Raw genomic sequence first — 25,435 nt, forward strand, 5'->3', positions numbered from 1 at the left:
ATAAGGATACTCTTACACAAGCCAGTCACCCATTCTTTCCATCATTTACTAAAAATAATTTTTAAAAAACAAATCCCTTCTGTTAACTGAAGTACCTAAAAGGTTTTTCCTGTTTATTACAAGGAAAACTCATTTTGAAAAAGAGATATTCATTATTTGAATTTGAATCAAAATACATGCAAGCCTTTGAGTAGATATAAGCCTACAGCCATGTGTCTATTTCTAACAATCCTCATAATAAAAACAGAGTTTTAAGTAGAGCTCCATTCTGAGAGAGGATTTTTTCCCTTAAAAACTGGCTTGGTTACAAGCCACAATATAAAACCAAAAGACAAATGTCTTAATTTGCCACTCCTAAAGAATACAGATTTAATAAAAAACATCCAAATATATCCAGCTGAATCAGAAGATGTGTAACAAAAAAGGAGGGGTTGTTGCTGTTACTTTTTAATAAGAAGAAGCAGGTGACCACCTGTCAGTACCTCCACTGTCAGCACTGGCAAGAGGAAAGGGAATTCATGTTCACAGAGATGTAGGCACATCCAGCAAGCTTCTACTTCTCAATATCTATGCTACCAAGGCACTTCCTTCACTGCAGTGCACCCTGTGTTACCATGACATTTATTTCACAAGTTTTCCATTCTCAGCTCCAGACACATATTACAGGAAATATTTTTTTAAGGATGTGCAATACCATAAATTTTTAGTTGAAACAAATGAGCACATAACCTTTCTTAAGACTATTTTCTCTAACTCTAATACTAAGGAGAACAAGAGGAAAGTGCTAAGACCAATCACCGAAATCCCTAAAGAAAAAGTCAAATTAGAAAAGCCAAATACAAAAAGGCCAAAATGTGTGAGAACAGAAATACTTTAACAGTCATATCAAACCCAAGCTCCAGCCTGAAGTAGTGAGTAAGAGGCATATTGAGAAGAGTGTACTTTGAGCACAGAGCCAGCTCTCTCCTCTGTAAGGCATTTCCATTATCAGGCCACATTCACATCCAAAAACCAACAGAGATTTACAAGCTATGAAAGCATACCTGTTTTGGACTTCTACTTCCTACAAATAATCTTGTAAAGGAGTGAATAACTACTAACTACTTAAACACAAAAAAGGTCAGCGACAACTTCCAAAAGGCTGGCATTGCCCCAAGCTATTACAACATTGTTATGGATAGGCAGATAACAGTTTCTGAACCGAACTTTCCACACCCCAGAAGACCATAGCACCCAGGTTGAGCTCCTTCCCTCCAAACAGACAAACCTTAACAGCCTCTTTCTGCTCTCCAGCACAGGCTGGCAGTAAGCACAGAATGAATTTCACTGCAGAACATAAACCACAACCAAACCCCACCACATGTGCAAGTGCTGGCTGCATGCACAAATGGCTCCCAGCCAGCTTGACTCCTATCACTCACAGGCAGGAAGAAAACCAGACAGGCCACTTATGCAAAGGCTTGCTCACTGTGGGACTGCAACAGAAGATTTATTTGCACAATTGGAGCCATTATGCCAATAACTTCTGTTCACTGACACCCTTCACAGAAATCCTGAAAGGGAAAGTTACAGCACAGAGATAACTAGAATTCACAACAACAGTCCCAAAATGTCTGAGACTGATTTTATGTACAAAGTTAAGAGTAAAAACTACCAGCATGCAAGTAGCTTCAATAGAATACAATTATTAAGCCAGCATCCAAAATACTTTTCAATAGTAAAATACTCTCATAATTAATGTAATGACACAACTTTATTATATCAGGTATAAAATACTTAGTCTTACAGGAACTTTACAATGTCAATATTTCCTCTGCAGTCTATACAGGACTCAAATCAACTCCCCCAAGTAAACCAGGTATATAAGTGCTTGACTTACAACACAGCTAATACCACTGACATGTTCACTGATCAAAAGCTACATCTTTAAGTGAACTGAGAGAAATGCAAATCATCTAAAATCTGGGAAAACTAACAAAGAAAGTACTAACTGAACATACTCCATCAATTACTTACGGTCAAAGAAAAAGGTAATCAAGAATAAAGAATTCAAAAGATGGCCAGATATTCCAGTGCTGACAGAAATAGAGCACCAGATAGCTCTAGTGCTTTTTCACAGAATCACAGAATATCCTGAGTTGGAAGGGACCCAAAAGGATCATCAAGCCCAACTCTTCAGTGAATGGCCGTAAGGGAATCAAACCTGCATTATTTGTATTATTAGTATCATGTTCATTACTACTGCTGCAACAGAACACAACATGGAATTTCACTCATGTAAGAATGCTTTACACAAAGTTGGTTCTCATCTTTGCTTTTTTTAAAGGAAAACAGAAAATACATAAGGGAAACCAACAAAGGCACAGTCTTCACAAAAGAGGTACAGATATTAAAATTCTCTTTCATCATAATAGTGGCCTGTATTTCCAAAGAAGTTATCAGACTGCTGAGAAATTATGTCCTTCCCTATAGTCCTAAATTTTATCTGAATAAGATCAACAAACTTCCTATGCAGAAATAATACAATCCTCAATAGTATCATTCCAGATACATGCCAATTAGTGCTATATATTGTATATTTCAAAGACCATTTCCAAAAGGACTGGAAACGAAAATTCCTTTTTTTTTTTTTTTTTTAAATCTGTCTGCATTCAAATTTAATCCATCATGAGGTTTCAGAGGCAAAAGGAGGCTAAAAACAACTCAAAAGCCTATTCCCAACCCCATGGGAATGCAAAGTCTCAAAACACTAAATCTGTCACAGGTTCAGGGGTGATTGCAGTCACTGCTGTGCCTCCTACTTACATTTTCAGTTGGACATTACCAGAAATACATGTGTGTGAGAAGAAATTTTAAGACAAGTGATTTTTAAAAGGAAAAATAATTAAAACTGCTCAAAGGGGAATAAAACAATCTCAAGGCATTCTTTAAGTATATCCTTACAGTAAAAGTGAATCAAACTGTACTCCAGAACACAGTCACTATTCTTAATATTTATATTCACACACTTTTTTCTCTTCCCACTTTCTTTTCTAGTTCAAGACATTTACCTTAAAGAAAAATTTAAAAATTGAAATCACACCACTACAAACAGTAATGAAAGAGTTGCCAAATCATCCCTGGGCATTTTGTCCAACAACAGATGTTAGAAGCCTAACTGGAAAACACAACACAGAATACAGCATTCAGGACTGGCATTCCTTTGGTTCCAACTATAAAAATGCCTGCAGAAGCTGCAAAATGTATTATCCACATAGATGAAACCAAGTCTAGGATAATGCAAATAAACAAATAAAATTTAAAAATTAATAAAACTTCAGCTGAACATCCAAATGCAAATCTACCCCAAGTAAAAGAAGTTTCCTGGTTTCCTTGCTACCCAATGCCAATTACATTAGCAGTTTTATCAATGCCTTTAATACTTACTAGCAGAAGCAGCACCACTAACAAACTGCTATAAAACTCAGAAATTCTTTTACACCTCCTCTCTATTTTTGCCTTGAAATTGAAAACTAAGTTTGTTTTAAAAATAAGTAATTCAGTAATTCAATCAAATGTACAGTTTGCACATTAATAAGAAATTAAAAGAAGAATCTCCAAAGTTTCTAGCAAATCAGACACAAAGCAAATAGCCTTCCCACACCAACAGTTTCAACCATATAATCTTATGGACTTCCCTGGAAAATATCTCTGTTGCCTGATATCCCCAGCTTTGTGTCTCCCTAAATACTTGCTTCAGTGTAAACACCCTACTACTCATAAAAGCTGCTGTGAAGTTTAAAAATAAGTACCTCAAATCTCTTAAATTACAAAGAGATGGGAAAATAGCCAAGAATTTAAAAAAAAAAAATCCCAATTAAATTTACAATAAGTATCACATTCAGAAGCTGCTGAAATGTAATCTATAAAATGGGGTCAACAGTTCATTCACTTTCCTAAAGAAATTTTTAATTCCTTAAATTCATATGCACTCTCTCCCCTTTCAGTGTTTTTTAAATTATTGTTTCCACTAGCTATGACAGAAATTCCATTTAAAATAAAAAGAAGAGATAACAAAGCTACAATATTTGGATCACTTGTTTTTATCCCAACCTAGCTGATTTTCATGTAAAGCAGCTTTTTTTTCCCCCAAAAAAGCTAGAACCAGATATAAGACAGGAGTCACAACAGGCTGGTTTGGCAAAACACGGTAGCTGGATTTTGAGTTTCAAAGAATTGTTTGAGGGCCAAGACACTGTTTTTCTCTTAAATAATATTTATTACAAAATAGGTATCACTAATCAAATGGAACTGAGACCAAAGCACACTGTTAATATGTGAAGTATTTGTTTTCAACATATCTGTAGTACTTGAAGTCTTCCCCTTTGACATTCTTTATTCGTCACTACTTCTTGAAACTTACCCTCAAATACCAGAATTATGATATAAAAATCATCCATTTTACAATAAGCTCCATTTAATGACATACAACCATTTTTATGACAGAAGCAAACAAGTAAAAAAGCACTTCAGGGGAAGTAAAAATTATTGTTTTTAAACTAAGTTCTTCATGATCATTAGGTTAAATCAAATGTGTTTCCTAACTTTAAGACTCACTCTGTTGTAACACAATTAGCTTTTCCATTGCTCTTAGAGCATAGGTTCTGCCTACAACAACCCAAAGGATATTTTTAAGTACTCAGAATACAGATACAGTAGCAAATGCAACCACATTTAACACAGCCTCATCTCTTGTTTCAGTCAGAGTAGTTTTTGTCAGAAAACCCACTTGATTATTGAATCTTTTTAGACGACTTGTTACCATATCCATGATTATGAGATCATGGCCATAGGCTAGACACTGGTACATATATCCAGCTGTCAAAGTGGATTTAGTCCATTAAATACAAAGGATAGCTATGGACAGGGTTGTTTTCTGTTTATGTATCAGGAAACCTTTTTAGACTAGAAATTTTCTTCCTTGAAGAAAATTAGGCAAATGTATCTATGTTTTCTTATTTGGATAAGATTCAAATAAAATTTACAGAAATCAGACACATATGTAATCTGTGAAGGTGTGCTGAAACAGTTTCTATAATGCTGATATGAGTTCCAGACAGAAATTTGCATTTCCACATTTTAAAATAATAGACTCTACATTTAAAAAGCTGTATAGCAGACACAGCCACAACTGAATTGAAGAAGAAAAACCCAAAAACTCCATGAACATAAGTAAAAGATTGAATTAAACAAGCAGAGACATCAAACTAAATACAAAAGTAGGGAGCGAATATTGACACTGAAAACAGTGCAAGCTAATTTAACTCTCCTCAGGTCATATGAGGTTATTGATATTAACCCAGTCCAAGACCACCATTTACATGAACTGAGCAAGTTCAAAAACACTTCTTGGCTGTTCTACAGTGTAAACACTAGCCCTCATTTTAGAGCTGAGGAAACCAGAAAATAGAAAAGGAAAAAAGAAAGGCAGTTTCTCAGTGATGTAGCAAAACAGGAAGAGAAATTTTGCCTCTTTGCTATGTCCTTTAAAACTCAAGAATATCTTCATTGTCCAACGATAAAACGTTGACAAAAGCTTTTAATGGAGATAAAAAGCCTGCTTTAACTTTTTACAAATTTTTGCCATCTTACAAAAATAACAGCAGTAATTAGAAGGTGAGTAATAACATTCCTAGGACTTCGCTATTCCTGGTGATTTTTTAGATATTAATTAAGAGTCAATCAGACCAAAAAAAAAAAAAAATCACATTTCAAGAACTATGTATTTTGTTCATTATTCAGTATTCCATGTTCCTATAATTTAACAGAACCAATAGAACAACAGCATAGATTATAAAACCAATGACTATTGAAAAGCATTTAATATTTCAATATGGAAGCTTGTTATATGAATTAAATAATCTGTGCCTTTTATTTAAGCATTAGTCATACAAGTGTAAAATTATTTCAGAGTTAGAATTTTAAAAGACAACTATCTAACTTCTCATCCTAAACTCATGCTATCTTTGTCAGGCCTACTAAAATCAGGCCAGTATTTATACACACTTACATATTCAGAACACAATGAGCTTATCTCAATGTATGTCAGTGACCCTACTGCCACAATCCCAAAAACAGTGCTACTCAATCGGTACTGACTCAAAGGCTAAAAGGCCACAAACAGAACATTTGTTGGAGCTGTGAAAGACCTTTTATTCCCAAACGTGACATGAGACCAACTGGCACAGCAGTCAGAGGATACTTGGGTTATTAATGCTATGTTCCTTCCCCAGGATAGCTGCAGAGCTTTAGGACACACGCCCGCTGAGGCAGCATTAAATTTGCTTAAAAGGGGAAAACAAGAACAAGCAGACACCTTGCAGAGTCTGATTCCTCTACTCTCCTTGTGATCAATGCTCACCTCTCCTTGGTAGAGGGTCTGGTCCCCATGCCAAGGCCACTCACACCACAAGTTGTCTATGCAGGTTAGGCCAACACATGTACAAAGTGTAAGTAACAAGTCCTGTCTGAACTGCTTAGAGCAGCAGCTCAGCAATGCTTCCCAAGGCCAAGCCAACCTGGAGCTATGCTGCTTTCCTGCTCTGAGAAAGGGGCAAGGGCAGGCAGGGACTGAAAAACAACACCCAAACTAAGGATCTCTAGTATGGCACATGCACACATCTGCTGCAGCAGGCAAAAAGTTCTTTTCAAGTACAAATTAAGTATTCATTATTTCATTCTTCCTTAATTTCACTTGGAAGGAGAAAAAAAAAAGAATTAAGTGTTTGCTTAATTCTCACTTTTATCTATTTCAGAGAAAGTGATAGAGCTAAAGACCATTTTACATAAACAGATGTAAAGGATGGAGCAAGTTATATGGTTAACTTCAGAACTCAACTCATCTAGAGGCTCTTTCAGTATAACAGAAATACATACACATGGAAGTCCCATAAAAGAATATGTTGTATAGTGCTAATCATATGTCTCCAAATTAAAAAAAAAAAACACTTTCTTTTAGTTCTTCAGATTCAAAATTATATCTTATTTAAATAAGCAAAAAAATTAATCAACTCCATCCTGACAGCATATGTAGGAATCGATATTACAGCTGCCTAGAGTGTCTCTGTTCTAAAAATTGTCTCTGATTTCCCACATTTCATCTTCATGAAAAACCTCACATATAAAAACACTCCAAGAACTATATTATCTGATGTGACACAAGAAATTCATAGCCTTTTCTTATTTTGAAAGCAATTAATACTTGGTAACTATAGTCTGAGGAGGAAATATTTATATACAAAGATATAGCTGAGTTTGCTGAGAAAGGGATCCTATGTAAGGTATGTTTTGCAAATAAATACAGAACTTTACCTCTCTGTAAGTGATTTTCCCTCTTGAGTGTCACATTTATAAATAATACGGTAGCAAGACAACCATTTTACTTATAAAATAAAAAAACCATGAATGAGAAAAGGATGATGAATGAAGCAGTGTATTTTCCAAACTGTTTTGCACTACCCAAAATTACGGAGGAAATCCTCAAAAAATATTTCTTCCAGGTACAAAAAGGGCAAGTACTGTGGGAAACCCAGAAAGTGATACTTCTGCAATAAACACTGGTTCACTGCGAGCACCATTCAATCTCTAAGTGCATTCAAGCCAAGCATGTTAAATACACAAAAAGTTCACAGAGTAAGATTTTAAAAAGTTGTAGCATTACAAACATTGGATTCAACCAACCAAAGAAGCAAACAACATATTTCAAGGAAACCTCTGCTTCCCGCTCTTTTTACTCCAGCTATGTGCTAATACTGACAAGGTACTTTGAGATCAATGCACCAAGCACTTCAGGAGATGCAAGAGCTGTGCCAGGAATCCTGCCTTCAGCAGGACTTCCATTGCTATGGCAACAGCATGTTCTCCAGGATCCAATTCAGAGACAACCTGTGACACACTCATGAGAGATGGCCAAACTCCGCCGGAGCGCGCACTGCAGCACAAGTGGCGCTGTCATACACATGCCAGTTAGCACTTGCAGAAATGCAAGCCACAAAGCAGGGGGGGTTTATGGTAGTTCACAGGGTACTGAGGTTCCCTGCTTATAAACTGCTGTGTCTGGGAGAAAACATACCGTTCACCTTATTCAACAAATTTAGACTATTCAAAAGCCAACAAGTATATTATCATTCGCAGAGAATACAAATTGCATTACACATCTCCTATACTCAGGCATTTACCCCTTCTCTGATCCAAATTTCCCTTAAAATGATGAGGACAGAGGAAAATAGAAGGGTTAGTACATAGCAAGGAAGCAAATTGTTGAAACTACTATTCAGTACTCAACAAGTATCTTGAAAGTGAGTTTAATAACAGACATGTGGCTACAAACTTTGGTTTTACTACATCACTCTACAAAAACCCCAAACAATCTCTTAAAATTCACCTTCTACCCAGAAATGTATTCACAAAAACACCCTTGACATCTTGAGATTTAATCAGCAAACATGCAGAGTTTTACACATCTCCTATACATCACTCTTACACTTTAAGAATTTGTATACTACTACATAGGGGCCAGGCAGTAATTCAAGCCATTAAAAAGCACCAGAAGGAAATGAGTAATTTACCCCTTTCTGCACATTTATTACATTAGTTTTCAAAAACTAATGTAATACTTAGAGACAAAACAACAGACAAAGCCCTAAGTTCATTCACCCCAGATGATCAGATCTATCTTTCCCATACACAATGAAGACCATAACATAGCTGCATTCTCTATGTTTCTGACTATGCCTAAAACAGTTTAGCCCCTTTTAAGATTGCTTCTGGTTGCACTGTATAGCACTTCCATCCAGAAGGCCTGGTAAGACTTGGGTGTATGTGCTGGAGAAGGTATGGTCTTCCATTCTTTAAAGTCTCTCTCTTCTTCCTTTTGAAGTATCATGCATTACCTAACTTGCTTTGCAAGTAGCAATATTGCAGATTGTTAAAAAATTATTACAGATAAACTTATAAAACTAACATCTGAAAGAGGAAGAAATATGGGGATTTTGTTTTATTTGGGTTGGTATTTTTGGGAGGTTCTTTAGGCTTTCACATCGGGTTTTTTGGTTTCTATTTTTTCCTGTTGTTTTGGTTTCATTTGGGTATTTTTGGGGGGGAGCTTTTTAGTTGAGGAGCTTTTAAATTCAACATCTTACAATTACTCCCAAGTATCTAATTCAGATGTTCCTGCCAGAAGTTGCATTGACAAAGTTTATGCTCATTTTTTTTTGTGTGCACTGTTTACTCTCCTCTGGCACGGGAATATGATATCAGAGACATTTTCAAGGTTACCAAAATAAAAGCGTAACACAGAGCAGAGAACACATGCCATTCATGACATGCATTTATACACTAATTGCCAGAAATGTACATTTGTTTTATAAAATCCAACTATGGGAAAATTTTTTGCATTACCATTCCATTCAATCCCTTGCATCTAAGCATCACAAAGCACTAATCTTGTAAAGACATACTACGAAATTTGAACTCCATAGTAGTAAGCACCAGACATCATTTTTAGAAATGCACAAAAGCTTTTCATTACTCCAAAACTCGGTCATCTTCATTAAATCACCATCTCTTCATAAAAGCCTTGGCTTCATTTAGCATTCAGGAAGATGAAAGAGCAGCTACCCTCCTTATGGATTACTTCTCTATTACAAGAGAATACTTTGCACGTCAAAAGCAAACAGTAAAGGATTAAATGATATTGTAGTTTCTGCTCTTATTTATTTGCAATGGGCAGTGAATAGAATTGCAGCGAAACAATCAGTGATTATTTTAAGCCGTGTTCTTTTGCAAGGATTATGACTCATGAAGTCGCTGCATGAAGAACTGGAACAGGAGAGGTGTCGCATTGGAAATGGTCAAAACACCACAATATGAAAAAAACGTTTGTCCTACAAGTAAAGCTGTCTGATTTAATCATTTCATAGGGTAGCCAGAATAGCTCTTGGAATAACACCAAGACAAATAGTATCTTGCATTCAAGTAAACAAAGAAAAAAATATACATAGTGAATTCTATTCTCCTACGGAAGACTAAAAATACCTCTGGACTTTTTGTTTATACTGAATTAAGGGTAAAATACATTTTAAACTCTATCTAATATACAGAACATGCACATTTATGGTCTGATATTCATTTACATTTTACCTGCAAAATGTACACAACTAAAACTATAATAATACCCTAATTTGGATTTTTATTAACTAGGTATGTTTTTCTAACAATTAGTTCAGCCTACTCATCTTCATATTTAAAAAGGAGGAAAAGAATACACCATCTAAAATGTAACTTCCACAAAATATGGCTCAGAGCACACTTCAACATAAAACTCCTGCCCAGCCTAAGTTCTGCTGTGTTACCCACTGCTTCAGCAACAGCAAAGATCTCTTCCAGAGACAAGCTAAACACAAAATGTATCCTGCAGTTTTGTTCACAAAAAGCAAAGTAGAAAGCAAGTGGTTCAACTTCTTACTCGAAGTCCACACAACTAACAACCTGAGCAAGACATGGAGACACCACCACCTCTGTAATTACAACAGGCACAGAAAAAAACCAACAGAATCTGCTATCAAAAAAAGCAAACTTGAGAAGTGTAACAAATGCTTCACATGCTTACAAAAAACAACATAGGCAACCTCTGTAGAAGATCAGGAGCAAGAAATCCACTGCAATAAACAAAAGTTATTTCAGGAAAAAAATAAATACAAAATTGTCAGTTCTACGTAAAAAAAAAAAAAAAAAAAACAAACACAAAAAAACCCCACAAACCCAAACTTAGCAATAAATTGTTTCCATAACAAAAATGTACACTTTTAAACCATCTTTTAAAAGCAATTCCATAGCCCTAATATGAGAGTGGACAGCTTGTCTGTCCAAGATAAAACAGCATAAAACTAAGTAAAGTTTATTACCATTCACAGAGAGCATCTGTCAGGGCTGGCAAGTCAACGTTTTCAGTCAAGTCTTTTTCACCCCCCCAATACAAACACTACTTTAACACACCAGCAACAACTATTTTGGTGTGGTCAAGCAAGATTTTTCTGCATTACACCAGTAAGAACATGAAGTTGATGCATTTTAAAGCAATTTCAGCCCTTTACTTAAAAAAAAAAAAAAATCATCACATCTCTAGTATACAAGAATCTAACAAAGTCCTGAAGATTGATTGGGTACTTTTTAGCCTGATTATCCTCTGAAAACAGTGAGATATTATAAATATAACAAAAGCTACTCTTTCTGATCATTCTTGGTATTCAGTTAACATCTTCACCAAAGAAGTACGTCCTTTATGTTTTGAATGTTGTGTTTACAAACACAGTTTTGTTTTACAGATGAAAAAACAAGGCATTCATTCAAGACATTAAAAAAAATATCATTATCTCATCTTAGGCTCATAATAGAAAAAAATAAAAAACAAACAACTTGACCCCTACAACCACTAGTAAATAATGCATTGTAGTATTTAAAAAGTCCATCAAGCACCACAATGTACCTCAAAACTATCAGGTTGAGGTATACAATAGAACTGGGGACTTCTAAAATTTCAAATTAATTTAAAATAATCAAAAAGTAAATAAAACCCACAAGATACAGGAGTGGCCATTAAAACAGGAAAAGAAAAACCCTCAGATATTAAGATAAAATTCCTATCCTTAGAATGATCATTTTTAACTGATCTAATATTTCCCTCCCTTTTCATATAATGTTTAATAACCAAAAGTGATGAAGGTGAATATACTATTTAAAACTAGTTATGCATATTCAGTAACAATCTCCAAATAATTCATATGCAAAAGAAAATACTGTCTTTGCTTATTTCTTTATTTGGAATCTAGTGACCTCCTCACAGGAGAATGTACAAAACCAATCAAGTTTTGTTACACATTTCTGAAGAAGTACTGACACATTGAACTAAATAGTGGCTGTAAAAAAGGGTTTTCAGAGAAGATACTTTATTTCATGAGGTCATTTATTGAAACCAAATTTTCAAGTATGAAAATTAGTATTTATTTTTAAGTAAATTTAAGATAGAAGACTTATTATAATCCCATCGATCACATCTGGCTCCATGGGTACTTTAATAAATTTTATGTGATTCTGAAAACGCTCAGTGCTATTTCCCTGAAAACCTCAGCTTTCCACAATAGAGTAACAAAAAGAACTGCATCTCCATGGTCAAGAGAGGTCAGTTCAAGAAGCCTAGCAAACTACTTCAGTTTATATGCAGCTTCCCATTTTAGAAACAGTCTCCACAATCTTCAGTCTTACTAAGTGCTATGGTATTACATTACTGCCTTAAACAACCTTCTCTTCATAAATACACACAATGTTCAACCGTGAAAAATTACACTATATCTTCAGCAATTTCAGGAAAATACAGTTCACCAAGTTAATAGTAGAGTATAGGGTAGATAAACTCATATAATGGTATCTGCAGGCTCAGCTATGGATAAAGTAGATTTACCTGAGACAAACAGCTGTCACAGCAACTTGACAGCAAAACAACTAAAGGGTTAAATCCTCTTTGTGTGACAGCTGGAAAGAAGTGAGGGGAAGGGGAACTTAGGCAAGCATGTAGGAATGATAAGCTTTTAACATTAAATTCCTTTGCTAAAGATCAAAGAGACCGTAAACAAATAAACCCAAAAAAAGCTGAAACTTAGCAAAAGCTGCAGACGTAAATTTTACAGGGAGAGATTACAAGCTCAGCTGACATGGAAGGACATACAAACACATAAGAATCCCATTAATACTTCTCTTTCTCTTCTTTACCCAAACCTTTAGTCCTCGCATGTACATTTCTGTCAAATCTGCTTTCTGGATAAACACAACATTTCAAACCATATTCCTTCCACATGCCATTAAGACCACTCTTCAAAGCATCTGAATGCTCTTCATCACTTACAGTAGATCAGATAAATTTGGCAGAACAGAGTTACTGGCTGAGGGGAGGCTGATAGTGGAAGGTACCCCATGCTAGGTAGATCCACACCAAGGAAGAGCAAGGCACTACTGCAATCCCACATCTTCTGAAACCATCCAGAAATAACATTGCAAAGATCCTCCTTGCATCCCAAACCAGGAACATTTCCATTGGGATTGGAGGTTGCTGCTGTGCCTGTAACACAGTGACCACACTGCTGCTCTCATCTGAGGAAGAAGTTGCTGGAAATACAGGATTAACTTTTTGAAAGAATGCTTTCTACATGCCAACACAGCAAAAGTTAGTTTTCCTTATTAAGGGTCTCAAGTGTATCTCTAAACAGAAGACAGGCCACCACTACTGAAAATTCTCACATCTTCTATTTGGAAAACAGCATTCTGACCAAGTGTCATGAGGTTCATACAATCATCTTTCAAAATCAAAGCCAACAGCAATGAAAAATGGACTAACACCTATTTCTCTGCTCGCCAAACTAGATTCAGAATACTGAGCTGTTTTAGTAACTCTCCCTTTTTCCTCAATCCCCAAAATCCCAATATCCGTATGATAACAAACACCTTGCAATACACTGCTTTAAAGATGAACTGTCAGTTCTCCCTCTTGTCCAACATTTTTTCCCCTTCTCTTTCTTAAGTAGGAGTATGGAAGCTGTATTACACAGGAATATTTGCTATACTTTCCTAGACCTTTCATGGAGTAATTTACCTTGGTAATTTATCCTTCCAAAGGTGAGGGATGTAAGGAGGAAACGAGACAGCAACAGCGAGATGGGCTGCCAACAGGCAAGCTGCAGTGTCTTGAATTTAACAGCTCTGCCTCATCCTTCAGGTTTCTAAATGCACCAGCTAAGGGATCCAGACTGAAATCTTGATCTCACTTGCATTTAGCCCATTTAAAGAGTAATCCATAGGTCTCCCACACAAAAAAATAGATGTCAAAGAAGCCAAGGACACCCTTCTGCTTTCAAGCACAAGGATTCTTCAACTCTCCCAAGGGTCTTCAGAGGAAGACAGAATTTAGCACCCCTCAGACCAAAGATGAAATACCAGGTTACCAGGTCTGCTGGTTCACCTTTAATGAAGCTAAAGGACAAACTACATATTAAAAACTTAAAAATAATAAAAAGCCACACTGCTGCACAACCTAATGATTTCCAGCATTTAACATACAATAAGAGTGCCTTTTCTTATCAGCAATTGCATAGATCAATGAACAGAGTATCTAAACCATTGCTCATCTAGGTAACTCTCCCAAATTCTCTTTTTTAATTAAGGTTGTTTTGGGTTTTTTTGTTTCTTTTACAAGGAACAGCTGATAGAAAATTGAAAAGGAAATAAGAGTTCACAGGATTGACAAAGCCAGGTTTTGTAAATTTTGGGAAACACTGTTCCTAACTTAATACACCTGCTCAAGAATTGCCATTGTGTCCATTCTCAAGACACATGGCCCCAATTTAGGGACACTCAGGTTAATGGCAGGCTATCAACTTAAATGGTCTTTGCATCAAGTCACTAATTAGTGGCCCATCCCAAACCCCATACAAACTCAATACATCAGCAGAGACAAGTGGAAAGGACAGCCAGTCTCTTGAATTTGTAAAAAAGGGACCAAACCAATGCAAACAGATATCTAAACAGATACGTTCAGAAGTTTTTGCATGTATGAGGAACGTCTGGATACACACAAGATTTGGGCCCAAAGCTGTTCACACCCAAATGTGTGTACTTATTTTTCATGAATTTTGGAAGAATCCTACAGGCAAGAGAGGTGTCATATTTTGACAACTTAACTCTTAAACTGTACCTCTCACTTTAAACTCTTATCCCTCTCTTCTGCTATACATCCACATTATCTTACTTTGTCTCTTTGACTGATACCTCACAGATGCATGCACACAGCTACACGCAAAAAAAATAAATAACACTATTAGTACACTGAAAAAAGGTAGGTACTTAATTGAAAATGATAGGCCACAGAAAAACAGCATCTCAGATTTACTCTTCATTGCAAAAGACAAAAAAAAAAAAAAAAAAAAAAGAAAGAAAGGAATTCATTTTAGGGTACCAAACCTGAGATTTTAAAAATTTCAGTTTTTCAGGAAAAACTGAGATTGAGATCAAATCTACTAAAAACCCTAGGAAAATTGCACTACCATTGCCTGTGGTGGGCATGTGCATACTGTGACTGGTTGTTAGTGGAATTACTGTAATAAATAAAGTGTGTTGGGCAAAATCAGTAACCATCCAAGTTGGTACTGGCATATGTGTTGTAGCTTAGACAAAGGCAAAACAAGCAAAATATTGCTGTAAATCACAAACACTACTGTTAGCCATAATAGCAACAGAAAATTTTGATTTTAAATAAAATCTGAAAAAAGCCCAATTTAAAAGCCCAGTGGAAGAAATCTCTGACCTTTGCCACGTTCCACTACAATTTCTAAGACAGAAATGGCTTCATCTTCAGAAATTGGTCTTGGAGGAGAAAATAATTACAAGTTCTGTTTTAAACAATAATTAAGTACAGTATGTATGACAAGGAATATTTTGTGGCTTAACTCACTAGCTTACGTATCAGGTTACTTTTTCCAATATGTTTATTTTCACCAGTAGTCTGACCAAGTTATTTGACTTTATCAGCAGCTTACACGACTTACTGTCATAATATAATACAATATATCAGATTAGTTTGCTTATTTTATCTGCAGCTTTCATTCATAACTGACTGACCTGTAGAAAGCAAGCCTGCCCCAGCTATCTTTCAATCACAACACAATGTTCAACTGTTAATCCAAGACAGCAATTTCCTACAAATTATAGATCAGTTGCACTAGCTGTTTTATTCATGCAACCCAACTACTGTAAAATATAATCAACAGAAGTCTTGAAGAATTATAGAAAAATCAAGCTTGCTACATCAGAATTAATAACTTAATTAATAACACCCCAGTATTTCCAACACTTCACAAAGCCATACCTGAAAAAACAAACCAAACTTAACCATTCTTTAACAGCAACTAATGTGACCTTTTACTCTAGGGACCTGGGGGTGGTAAAGAAAAAACATCATGAGTGTTCATTCCTTCCTTCTACATCAGATTTCCCAGAAATATACAGTCTTAAGAGCCATGCAGGCATACAATTGATATTCACCTACTTAATGGGGGCCATTAGGCTGAATCTCAAATCACTGTTGGGTTGGAGAGGGAGGACAGGTATTCACAGATATTTATTTTAAGTTTAAATGAGAAAGAGGAGGCTCTAAAATAAAAAAAACAAGGAACAGTCTTACTCCAACTAAGAAAAATAAAGCACTTTCCTTTACTACGCTTCTAAAAATATCACAAAAATAAAATGTTAGCTTAATGAGAAAGATATTAAAGCAAGCTACACTTCTCTAATTGCCATCAAAACCACTGAAAGTCTGTGTAAGAGGCAGCAACACCCAAAGAAAAGAAGAAGTACTTTTCAGGAATCTGCACATAGTGCAATTTTCAGTCCTAGATAGTGCAAAAGAATAAATACCTCCTCTTTTTGTGTTTCTCTTTAGAAAGTGACCTCTAGTCAGTTAAAGACAAAAAGCTTTCAATTATTGTTTGTCCTGAAAGTTACAAAACACTTGAAATTATAGCAAGACAATTAAATCATAGTACTTAGAAAAAAACGCCTGTATTTCATCACTGATCTTGCCATAGCTTTTCTACAACACTTAGCACTGTCTCCAAATACAACTAATAAGGAAGTTTGTCACCTCTCACTTCTGCAGAGTAATCCCCCTACATCAAGGCTTAGATCATAACGTTACCAGAATTAGGGCACATAACCCCACTAACTAGTGAATTTCTACAACTACAAATGTTTTTAATGAAAATCCACAAATACATACTACTGTCATTCCAAGGGGAACTCAGCTCACTTTGTAGCTTGTTTGACAGTTGCAGTGCTGTCCTGAGGATTGGTATTCATAGGAGGATACACCATATTGGTAAGGAAATTCAAGAAGTCACACTGTTTCTCTTAAAGAAATAATTATTCAGGCATTCCCTCTTTTTCTAAGACATCCAAGGGAAGAAAGGAAAGCATTACCTACAAATAGGACATATCACATTATTTAGCAGTGCTCTAACACCTAAAGTGAAAATGAAAGCTTTATTATTCGACAGAAAATTATTCTGCTCATTCAGGAAAAGCAAGGACAAAGTGGGATGAGATGCTCAGGTTGTGCTCTCCACAGTTAAGTTTTAGGTGCCTGAATATCTTTCAAAAGAAGCTTCAGAGAAACAACACTTGTAAATATTTGTGATTTTAAAAAATTAAATGTTAACTACATCAATAGACATATATGCTGTAATTGCCATTAATTCAAACTTGATGTATTTTCAAAGAGGAAGAGAAAGCCAGCCACTTACTCTAGGAGAAAACTAACAGAGGACTTCAAGTATGTAACAGTTACATTTGCAACATAGTTTCATTAAATTAAATGTGAGAGACAGTCTCTGGGAAGTTTAAAAAATTAGTCAATGGAGAAGTTTTAAGATGTTTTAAAAACAAAAATCCTCGAGTGTCACTAAAATGCAGTGTCATTTGGACTCTCACAGTAACAGCCCTGACAACCTAAGAGCTAACAGGATGTTACTGCAAAACTTCAAGCCACTATTTCACTTCTCTACTGGCATTCTAAACATTTATTTTCATAAACTAAAATACAAACACCACTTTGCTATATCCATGAGAGCAAAAATATCATTTCACCATATTCAAACAAGATGAATATAATAAGAAGTTTCATCAAAACTTACTTTGTTTTTTCTTTTGTAATAAGTAATAAATATTCCCTTTAAGGGAATGATACAAATTATCTGTTTTAAAATTGCACATATTTCCAGCTACAGTCTTAAAGGTCTCTGACACAGCTATTAGGTGAACCCTGTGATAATACACTGAAGGCACAAAACACATGTAACATGTAAATACAGTTGCTTGCTTTCCAGAAGCATGGATAAAGTTAAAACATAAGAAAATTCTAGCTGCCAAATCTTTGAGAGCTATGCAGAACCAGAAAATTGTATTAAGCCCACATTTTCCTTAAGTACTGTATTTAAAAATAACACCTTAAGTCAGGAGTATTTAACTATTTAGCATTTTACAGAAGTTTTCTCTCTTCATACAGGGGTCCAGGAAATTCTTCAAGTGAACAACTAGGTTTGATTTTCTCAAACAAAAACAACAGAGTCATTAATTTTTAATATAATAAATATATAACTTCCATGTAAATATGGCTAGAGACAATCAACACTTCACTGTACTGCGACTAATAGTCTAAGACAGAGAGAGAAAAACCTGGGTTGAAGTGAACAAAACGCACTGTAAAGATCAAAACAGCACATCTCTAACTGAGCTGTGTACCTTATGAGAATATTCACAAATGAAATATTACAATGCCCTGAGAACATGAAGACTACACTGAAACATCAAGACCTAGCGAGATGAACATTCTGTATCTCAGATGCATCCTACCTGATCCACTGAACTGGCTGCTTCCTAGCGTAGTTGGTCTGGTTTTTCCACTATTTACAGGTGGGGAAAACATCTGCAAAACAAGAAAAAAAACAGACATGTTTTAGTTGGCTTTGAAAGTCTTGCTGAATTATTAATGGAAACAGAAAAAAGGTCAATAGGAAACAATTTTTTTTCTACTCTCTGCTTGAAAACAAACAGAATGCAAGACGCGTGTTTAGACACACAAAACCAATAAGCTGAAGTACTCCTTGCAATTTATTAATAGGTCCAAAACCTCATTTCTACATGAACACAACATAAAATTAAAAGGACATCTACTACTACTGTGACCATTACAAACAGTTATACGACTTACATTTATTTACTCAAAATATGCTTCTTACTGATGTGCAAGTATAACGTCACTGCATAAAGATAGCATTTAAGAGGCAGTAGTTTTATATTTATAAATCAAGAACCTTTTTGATATGTTAAAAGTATCACACAAAAAATACCTATAATTTTCTTAGCCAGGACCATCAATGAATAACTTCTTTTATTTGTGAGCAATAATTTTTCTTTTGTTTAAATAAATAAATGAATAAAAAGCCAAGAGACAAGGTAGCAGTGCCACACGCCAGCTTAACCAATGTTAATTATTAGATTATGCCATCACTGGGTCAGCCTGATTTTAACCAGTTAAACCAATTGACCCAGCTGGCATTACAGTATTAAATCTGGAAGTCTAGACATTACATCAAAGTTCAGGTGTCCAACTTGGCTGAGGCAGACCCAACCAAGCCCTGCACGCTGCTGCCCCTGCTCCTCAGTTCGCATGACCACGAAGAAGTCATGAGAAGACCTCGGAGAATATCCTACCGCACTGAAGTCCAGCAAGTCGCTCAATTCCTTGTCAGTTCCTATAGCGGCCATCCTCTGCTGCTGGGAATTCATCTTCCTCCGCTCCTCCGATCACCTTTCTATAGGGCACAGGGAGAGAGGCACATGCAGCACTTCACGGCGCGAACCCGGCCCCCGGCGATGAGGGGCCTCTGGTACCTGCACCCCTGGGGCGGGGCGGAGACTCCCGGGGGAGCCTCGCTCGGCCGGCCGGGCTGAGGGAATCGGCAGCAGCAGCTTCCCCAACTAACCAACTCTCTTCAAGTTTCCTCAGGCTCCCCCTCCTCCCTCATTCCACTTCTCCCCCAACCTCGAGCACGGTCACGCCGCAGAGCGGCCGCCGCCAGGAATTAAGTCGTTCCCCCCCCCCCCCCCAGGCAAGCGAAAGCAAATAAACAGCCGCGGCCCGGCGAGGTCCGGAGAATTAGCGAGAGATTAAGTGACTCACTGTCCCCGCAACAATGGGGCTGACGAGCGGGGCCGGACGAGCCTCAGCAGAGCCATCTCCGCCCCGGCATTACCGCCCGCCGCCGGTGCCGGCTCCCCCTCCCCCCTCTCCCGACCCACCCACCGGGGCCGCGGCCGCCGCTCCGCGCTCGGGACCGCGGCGGGCCGGGAGCCGCCCCCGCACGCGCGCACGCGGGACCGGGCGCGCGCGCCACCAGCGGGCGAGGGAGGGGGGGGCCGGAATGCGCGTGCGGCGCCGGGGACGGGGACGGGAGGGGCCCGCGCCTTCCCTTGTGCCGGCGGGCGCCGCGGGGGAGCCGCCGCGGCCCCGCGCCCCGGCAAGTTTCGGAGCCGCCCGACCCTTTATGAGCCGCCGAGCGCCGCCCGCGGGGACTCGCTCCTTACCGCGGTCCGCGGCCCGGAGACCCCCGCGCGCCCGCCCCGCCACCCGCGCGGCCGGCCCCGGCTGCCGCCCCCTCGGGTTCCCCAGCGGAGCCTCCGCCTCCCCCGCGGTCTCCCCGCCGTCACCCCGGGCAGCCCCACTCCCGCCCGCGGGCCCGCGGCCCCGTCCCCTCGCCGCCGCCTCTGCCCCTGCGAGCGCCCGGCCGCCGCTTACCTCCCCCCCCGCCGCTCTCTCCCAACTTCTCGCGGCCGCCCGCACTCACCCGTTGTCCGTGTACGCTCCGGTGACCAGGGCCGGGCCGGCGGCGGCGCGCGGGCCGCGGGCTGGGTGGGAGGCGACGAGCCGAGCGCTCCCCCCCCGCTGGAAGGAACTTGTGGGTTCCCTCAGGCGGACATTTTTTTGCTTACAGAGCCTCAGCACCACGTTCACGGCTCCGGCTCCGTATCCCTCCGCGCCGAGCGCCGCCGCCTTAACCCTTGTCGCGCCGCGCCGCTGCCGGCCGAGGCGGGCGGGGATCCAGTGGCACCCCCGGGAGCCGCCCCGGCACCCGCCTCGGCCCCGGACGCAGCGCCGGGACGCCCCAGCAGATGGAGAGAAGCGGGTCCCCTCGGGCCGCTCAGGGAAACACTCACTCCACGGGAACAGACCCCTCCCCACCGCTCCCCAACTCAGCCAAACCGACAGCGAACCTCGACATGCAGCACTGCCGGCAATGCACGTGCCCCAAAACACATTATCGCGCTCATCCTGAATTCACACACCCTAAAATATGCCTAAATACTTTTAATATATCAATACACAGTCTTACTGCTCAAAATAAAATGGCATATGAATTACGTAAATTTTAAGCATTCATTAGCAGCTCCCTCTTAAATACATACCATTAAAATCGTAACGTGTTAAAGCACAAGAACATGGCTGTTACTACAAGAACACGCATTCAAATAAACACTGCAGCTCTCTGAAACAGGTGATGCTAAAGGTGAACCAGCCCAAAGGCTTCCATGTACAAATGAGAAGCAGCGTGCGAAGAACCTGCGCCCTCATTTGGGTCCTGCCACTGCTACAGACAAATCACTCTTTTGTGCTCCGTCTCCTTCTCACAAAAGCGCACTGCCAGCCTGTCCTGCTAGGAAGTTTATTTGGTGTCTGTAAAGCCACCCCTCACACCAGCGTACCGGCCTAAGGCAAGCGCACGCCTCTCCCCGACACGGAGCGGAGCGGCGCCGGTGCGGTGCCGGTGCTCCGGCGCTCTCCCGTCTCCCGAGCCTGCAGAGCCCCCAGGTGGCACCTACTTGCCACCACCTGGGGCTGGGCCTGCTCTTTTCTGACCCCAGCTACCGACGGCCACCTATAATTCTCTCCAAAAGTGAGAATTATAAAGCAATAAATCTATGCAGCTACTGGCATATTGTTGCTTTGGAGCAAGGGTATTTACAACACAAGGACAATGGAAAAGGACACTCAACCCCCGCAGAACCTAAAAGGCACCGGGGAGCCGGTAAGCGCAGTGAGGAACGCACGCAGCGTGGAGGACGCGCATCCCTCGCAGACTGCTGCTTGGCAGTCCCCCAGCTCCGGAAAGCAGCAGGCTGGACCGAGGGCTCTCCAGCCACACACCCTCCCCTTCCAAATCAACTCTTCCTACCCCAGGCTCTGACCGTGACATCTTCCGAAGGAACGGGAATGTGGTAACAAACTTACCACCCCCAGGCAAAGACAAACTGGAGAGTCTGGAGATTCTCCTCCATTTTTCTCCCTTACATGCCTTGTTCTCAGTGATCATTTGGCCTCGTGATTCTATGAATATTCATATATTTGCCACTTAGAAATGCAGTAAGCAATTTGTATTAAAATACCAACACAATGACTTCCATTCTCTGTGCCCCTGAGGGATATATGTATGTACTTTTTCTCTTTGAAGTATAAATAATAATACACCTTAGAGAAAAGTACCAATCGAGAGAGAATTATACATTTCATGCGCAACATTCTTTAACATAAATTTGTTACAAGATTCTCTATATAGCTACTGAGAAGATAGTGTTTTTCTGGAAGTGCTACTTTTTAACCAGTAGTGGCACTCAGGCCCAGTTAGTACAGCTGCAACGCTGATAAGCATTGATTAGAAAGTTGGCTAAATGTAAAGAAAGAGGAAGCAATAATGCCAACAATTACTTGTACTGATGTGTAATTGGATTAAAATTGTAATTTATTTTTGTTAAGATTTAGATAATAATAGATTCTTTGTTAATATAAATACTTTGTATTTGCCTCTGACATCAAATTTTAAGGTTCACACTTACAGGCTTTTATTTGCAGCTAGAAGCTTTGAGTGGAAGATGATAGAGCCACATAATCCATTTCACAGGGTTTAAAGTTGCACAAAATTCCATAAAATGTTTTACTTGCTCCACAAGGACACGTCACTTTCTCATGGAGATGCTGAGTAAACATGCTCATAGCCAGAAGTCACATTGTAGCAGCCATTCTTCTGCTTTACATCTCCATGCCTGGCAGCCCTCTCAGAAAAACTTCAAGGCACTTCGAAAAAAATGACTAGAACATAAACGAACTTTCCAGAAATTATGCCAGACAATTTAGGAAGTACACAAGGCTTCAGGGAAGGTATGCTTTGACCCAAAATACACTGTGAGTCTGACCTAAAGACAATTGCTGGGGGACACAAAACTGTAGTGAGTCGGCCAAGTCAGAAATTTCAGAACATTCTTCTGCAGGTAGCTCGACTAAAATTGTTGTGAAAGATCAGCAACTATCACATCCTTTGTTACAGTAAAATTCAAAACATAATTAGCCTAATGTTTCCTGGGTACTGAACATATGCTTCCACATTTGTGAGATTTGGAATCTTCAGTTTTTAACCCCTTATCATGTAACACTGCCCAGAACTAACATGTACACTCAAAACATTAAGGCATGATGTTCTATGTCTATGCAATACTGTCTTTCACCTATTCTCAGAATCTTCAACCCCATGCTCAAGGTGTTACTTAGAATCCTTTCAGCTCCGCCACTCCCTATAAATTATTCCTGTTCACTGCAAAGAGTTTTTTAAAAATGCATTTCATACCCTTATTCTGTCATAGCCATGCACAGAAAATGAAACAAAACCCAGTGTTGTCAACATTAAAAAGGAAAAAAAAAAAAACAAAACAAACCCAAAGCAGCATATATTGTAAACATTTTAAAGGATCTGAAGAAACCAGTGTCTGAAACCTGGTTCAAACAGGTGCAGTGGTTTCTCATTTGCAACAAAGAAAATACTTTTAGTCTCACTCCTGCTGCAACTCCTAGATATGGTTCTTTCCTTGCAAACACAGCAAGCATAGTATATAAATCACACACAAATCAAGAACTTCCAACCATTCTGCGACACAACTGTACCTTTCCTGTGCATTATGTAGCAGGCTAAAATGCTGTGACTGTTACACCCTCCTTTCTTTCACTTCACTAAAAATAAAAGGTCTTCACTATGTAGGGAGCAACGATTCAGATGGATAGAAGGAAAATACAGGAGCAATCATAAGCATTAATAATTTTGCTGATGATATCACAAGCCAGGACTCCAGCAATCAGGACTGTATTCCTGTTCATGCTTTCCCAAAAATATTTTAATCAATGAATTTTCTACCAAGAAAAGTATCAGTGTTGTACATAAATAACCTTCCCTTAGAGAAGACTTCAGCCTGTCATGGAGTAGTACAAGTAATGGGCAGGTAAACCTCTGCACACAAAGTCATCCGTGAACTCCAGCCGCTGACAGAACACACAATACAACTGTAAATCTTTATGGTAACTGCCCTGACAGCTGAGCTACCAACATCAATATGGTCAGCGACCAACCAAGCAATCAGGGAATTGCTACTTGCCAGATGGCGATGGCAGCATTCTTCCACATGCTTCAACATGACCATGAAAATGAAGAATTACATACAGAACATAATAAAAAAATTAAGAGGAATATAAAACACAAATCATTTGAGCATTACTCCCTGAAAATAATCACACTCATACGCAGTTTTCACAGCCTTCATGAATTGCTTTCCACCCACTCCTTAAAGGAAAAATATTTGATATAGCAGACAGCTGTTGTGCATTCAGGGATGTGAGAAAATGTATTCCGTATTACTATTTAATGTATCATGCCTGTGTGAATAGAATCATTAAGCTTGCATGTCTCCTTTTGGCTTATTTATTCTTAAATTTACAGATGCTGAATTAATTCACCATCACCACCCAAACTGTACAAACTCCTAGGGTGAACCCCGACAGAGCACTTGATCAAGGATGGAGTTTTTACTGCAACAGCTTCTTTAAATCAATATGTATGCGGTCAGCTTGCATCCAACAGACAACAATTTATTCATGATAAATACTATTGCTCGGCAAACACATAGACCTAGAGAAAAGTCAGCAAATCTTCTTCCCTGCTCCAGTTTGTTGTTGTTGTTGTTCTTGTTTGGTTTCTTACGACAAATTCCCACCCTCACCTAAAACCACTGAATCCTTTCTACTGCTTCCAGAAAACTTCCCTGTACAGAGAGCAGTGCTCATTTGGAGTTAGCATTAAGGAGAAAACAACATTGTTTCCTGCACGAGGATGGACAAAGCAATTCCATTTTCTCACTGGTAGGTTCCTTCACATGGAACCTGACTTGAGCCAATAAAAAATCGAAATATTTTCGTTATAATGCACGAAACTTTCAGATTAAGTTATTGGAGAGGCATTCTCTTCTTCCCACATCTTTTTCTTACTAAACAGACTGGAAAAGTATCCTACAAAGGAGCATAGAGCTGTGTTCCTGTGCCCAAGCCTCCTGATGGAGTGCTCGCTGTTATCAGTACAGCCCATCTTACAGATAACCGAATTTGCTGCCTGCTATATTTACCTCGCGGTAATTAAAATTATGTAACATATATATTATGTAACATATTCTACAATCAGAAATATTTACAACATTTGCAGGAGGCTACAATGGTGAAACCTGTCACCATAGAGTACTACTTGGGAGGTGACCAGAAAGAATATACGCAGAGTGACTATTGTTAAGTCAAAACTCGCTTCTGTGGGGCACTGACAGCTACACTTCACTCGTTTTCTGTCGCCGACAAAGTGCTTTCCAAGTGCTTGTGGTTGAGCAGGGGGTGAGTAAAAGCTTTAGCTCGCCGTAAGGGACCTCCTCTCAAGAGGAA

The 25,435-nt window shown here is 38.9% G+C and overlaps 1 protein-coding gene across 1 annotated transcript in view; it reads right to left on the bottom strand.

The window, feature by feature from the left end:
• TCF12 (transcription factor 12) overlaps positions 1-19,440 on the bottom strand; it is a 158,633-nt gene extending 139,193 nt beyond the window's left edge. The window contains exons 1-2 of the mRNA XM_062501752.1: positions 19,351-19,440; positions 18,490-18,562 (exon numbers count right to left, since the gene is read on the bottom strand). Coding sequence (XP_062357736.1) covers positions 18,490-18,562; positions 19,351-19,425 — 148 coding nt within the window. The 5' untranslated portion in view covers positions 19,426-19,440. The remainder of the gene's footprint in view (positions 1-18,489; positions 18,563-19,350) is intronic.
• Between the last annotated feature and the right edge of the window lie 5,995 nt (positions 19,441-25,435).

Source organism: Cinclus cinclus, chromosome 13 (assembly GCF_963662255.1).
Source record: "Cinclus cinclus chromosome 13, bCinCin1.1, whole genome shotgun sequence".
Taxonomy (NCBI): Eukaryota; Metazoa; Chordata; class Aves; order Passeriformes; family Cinclidae; genus Cinclus; species Cinclus cinclus.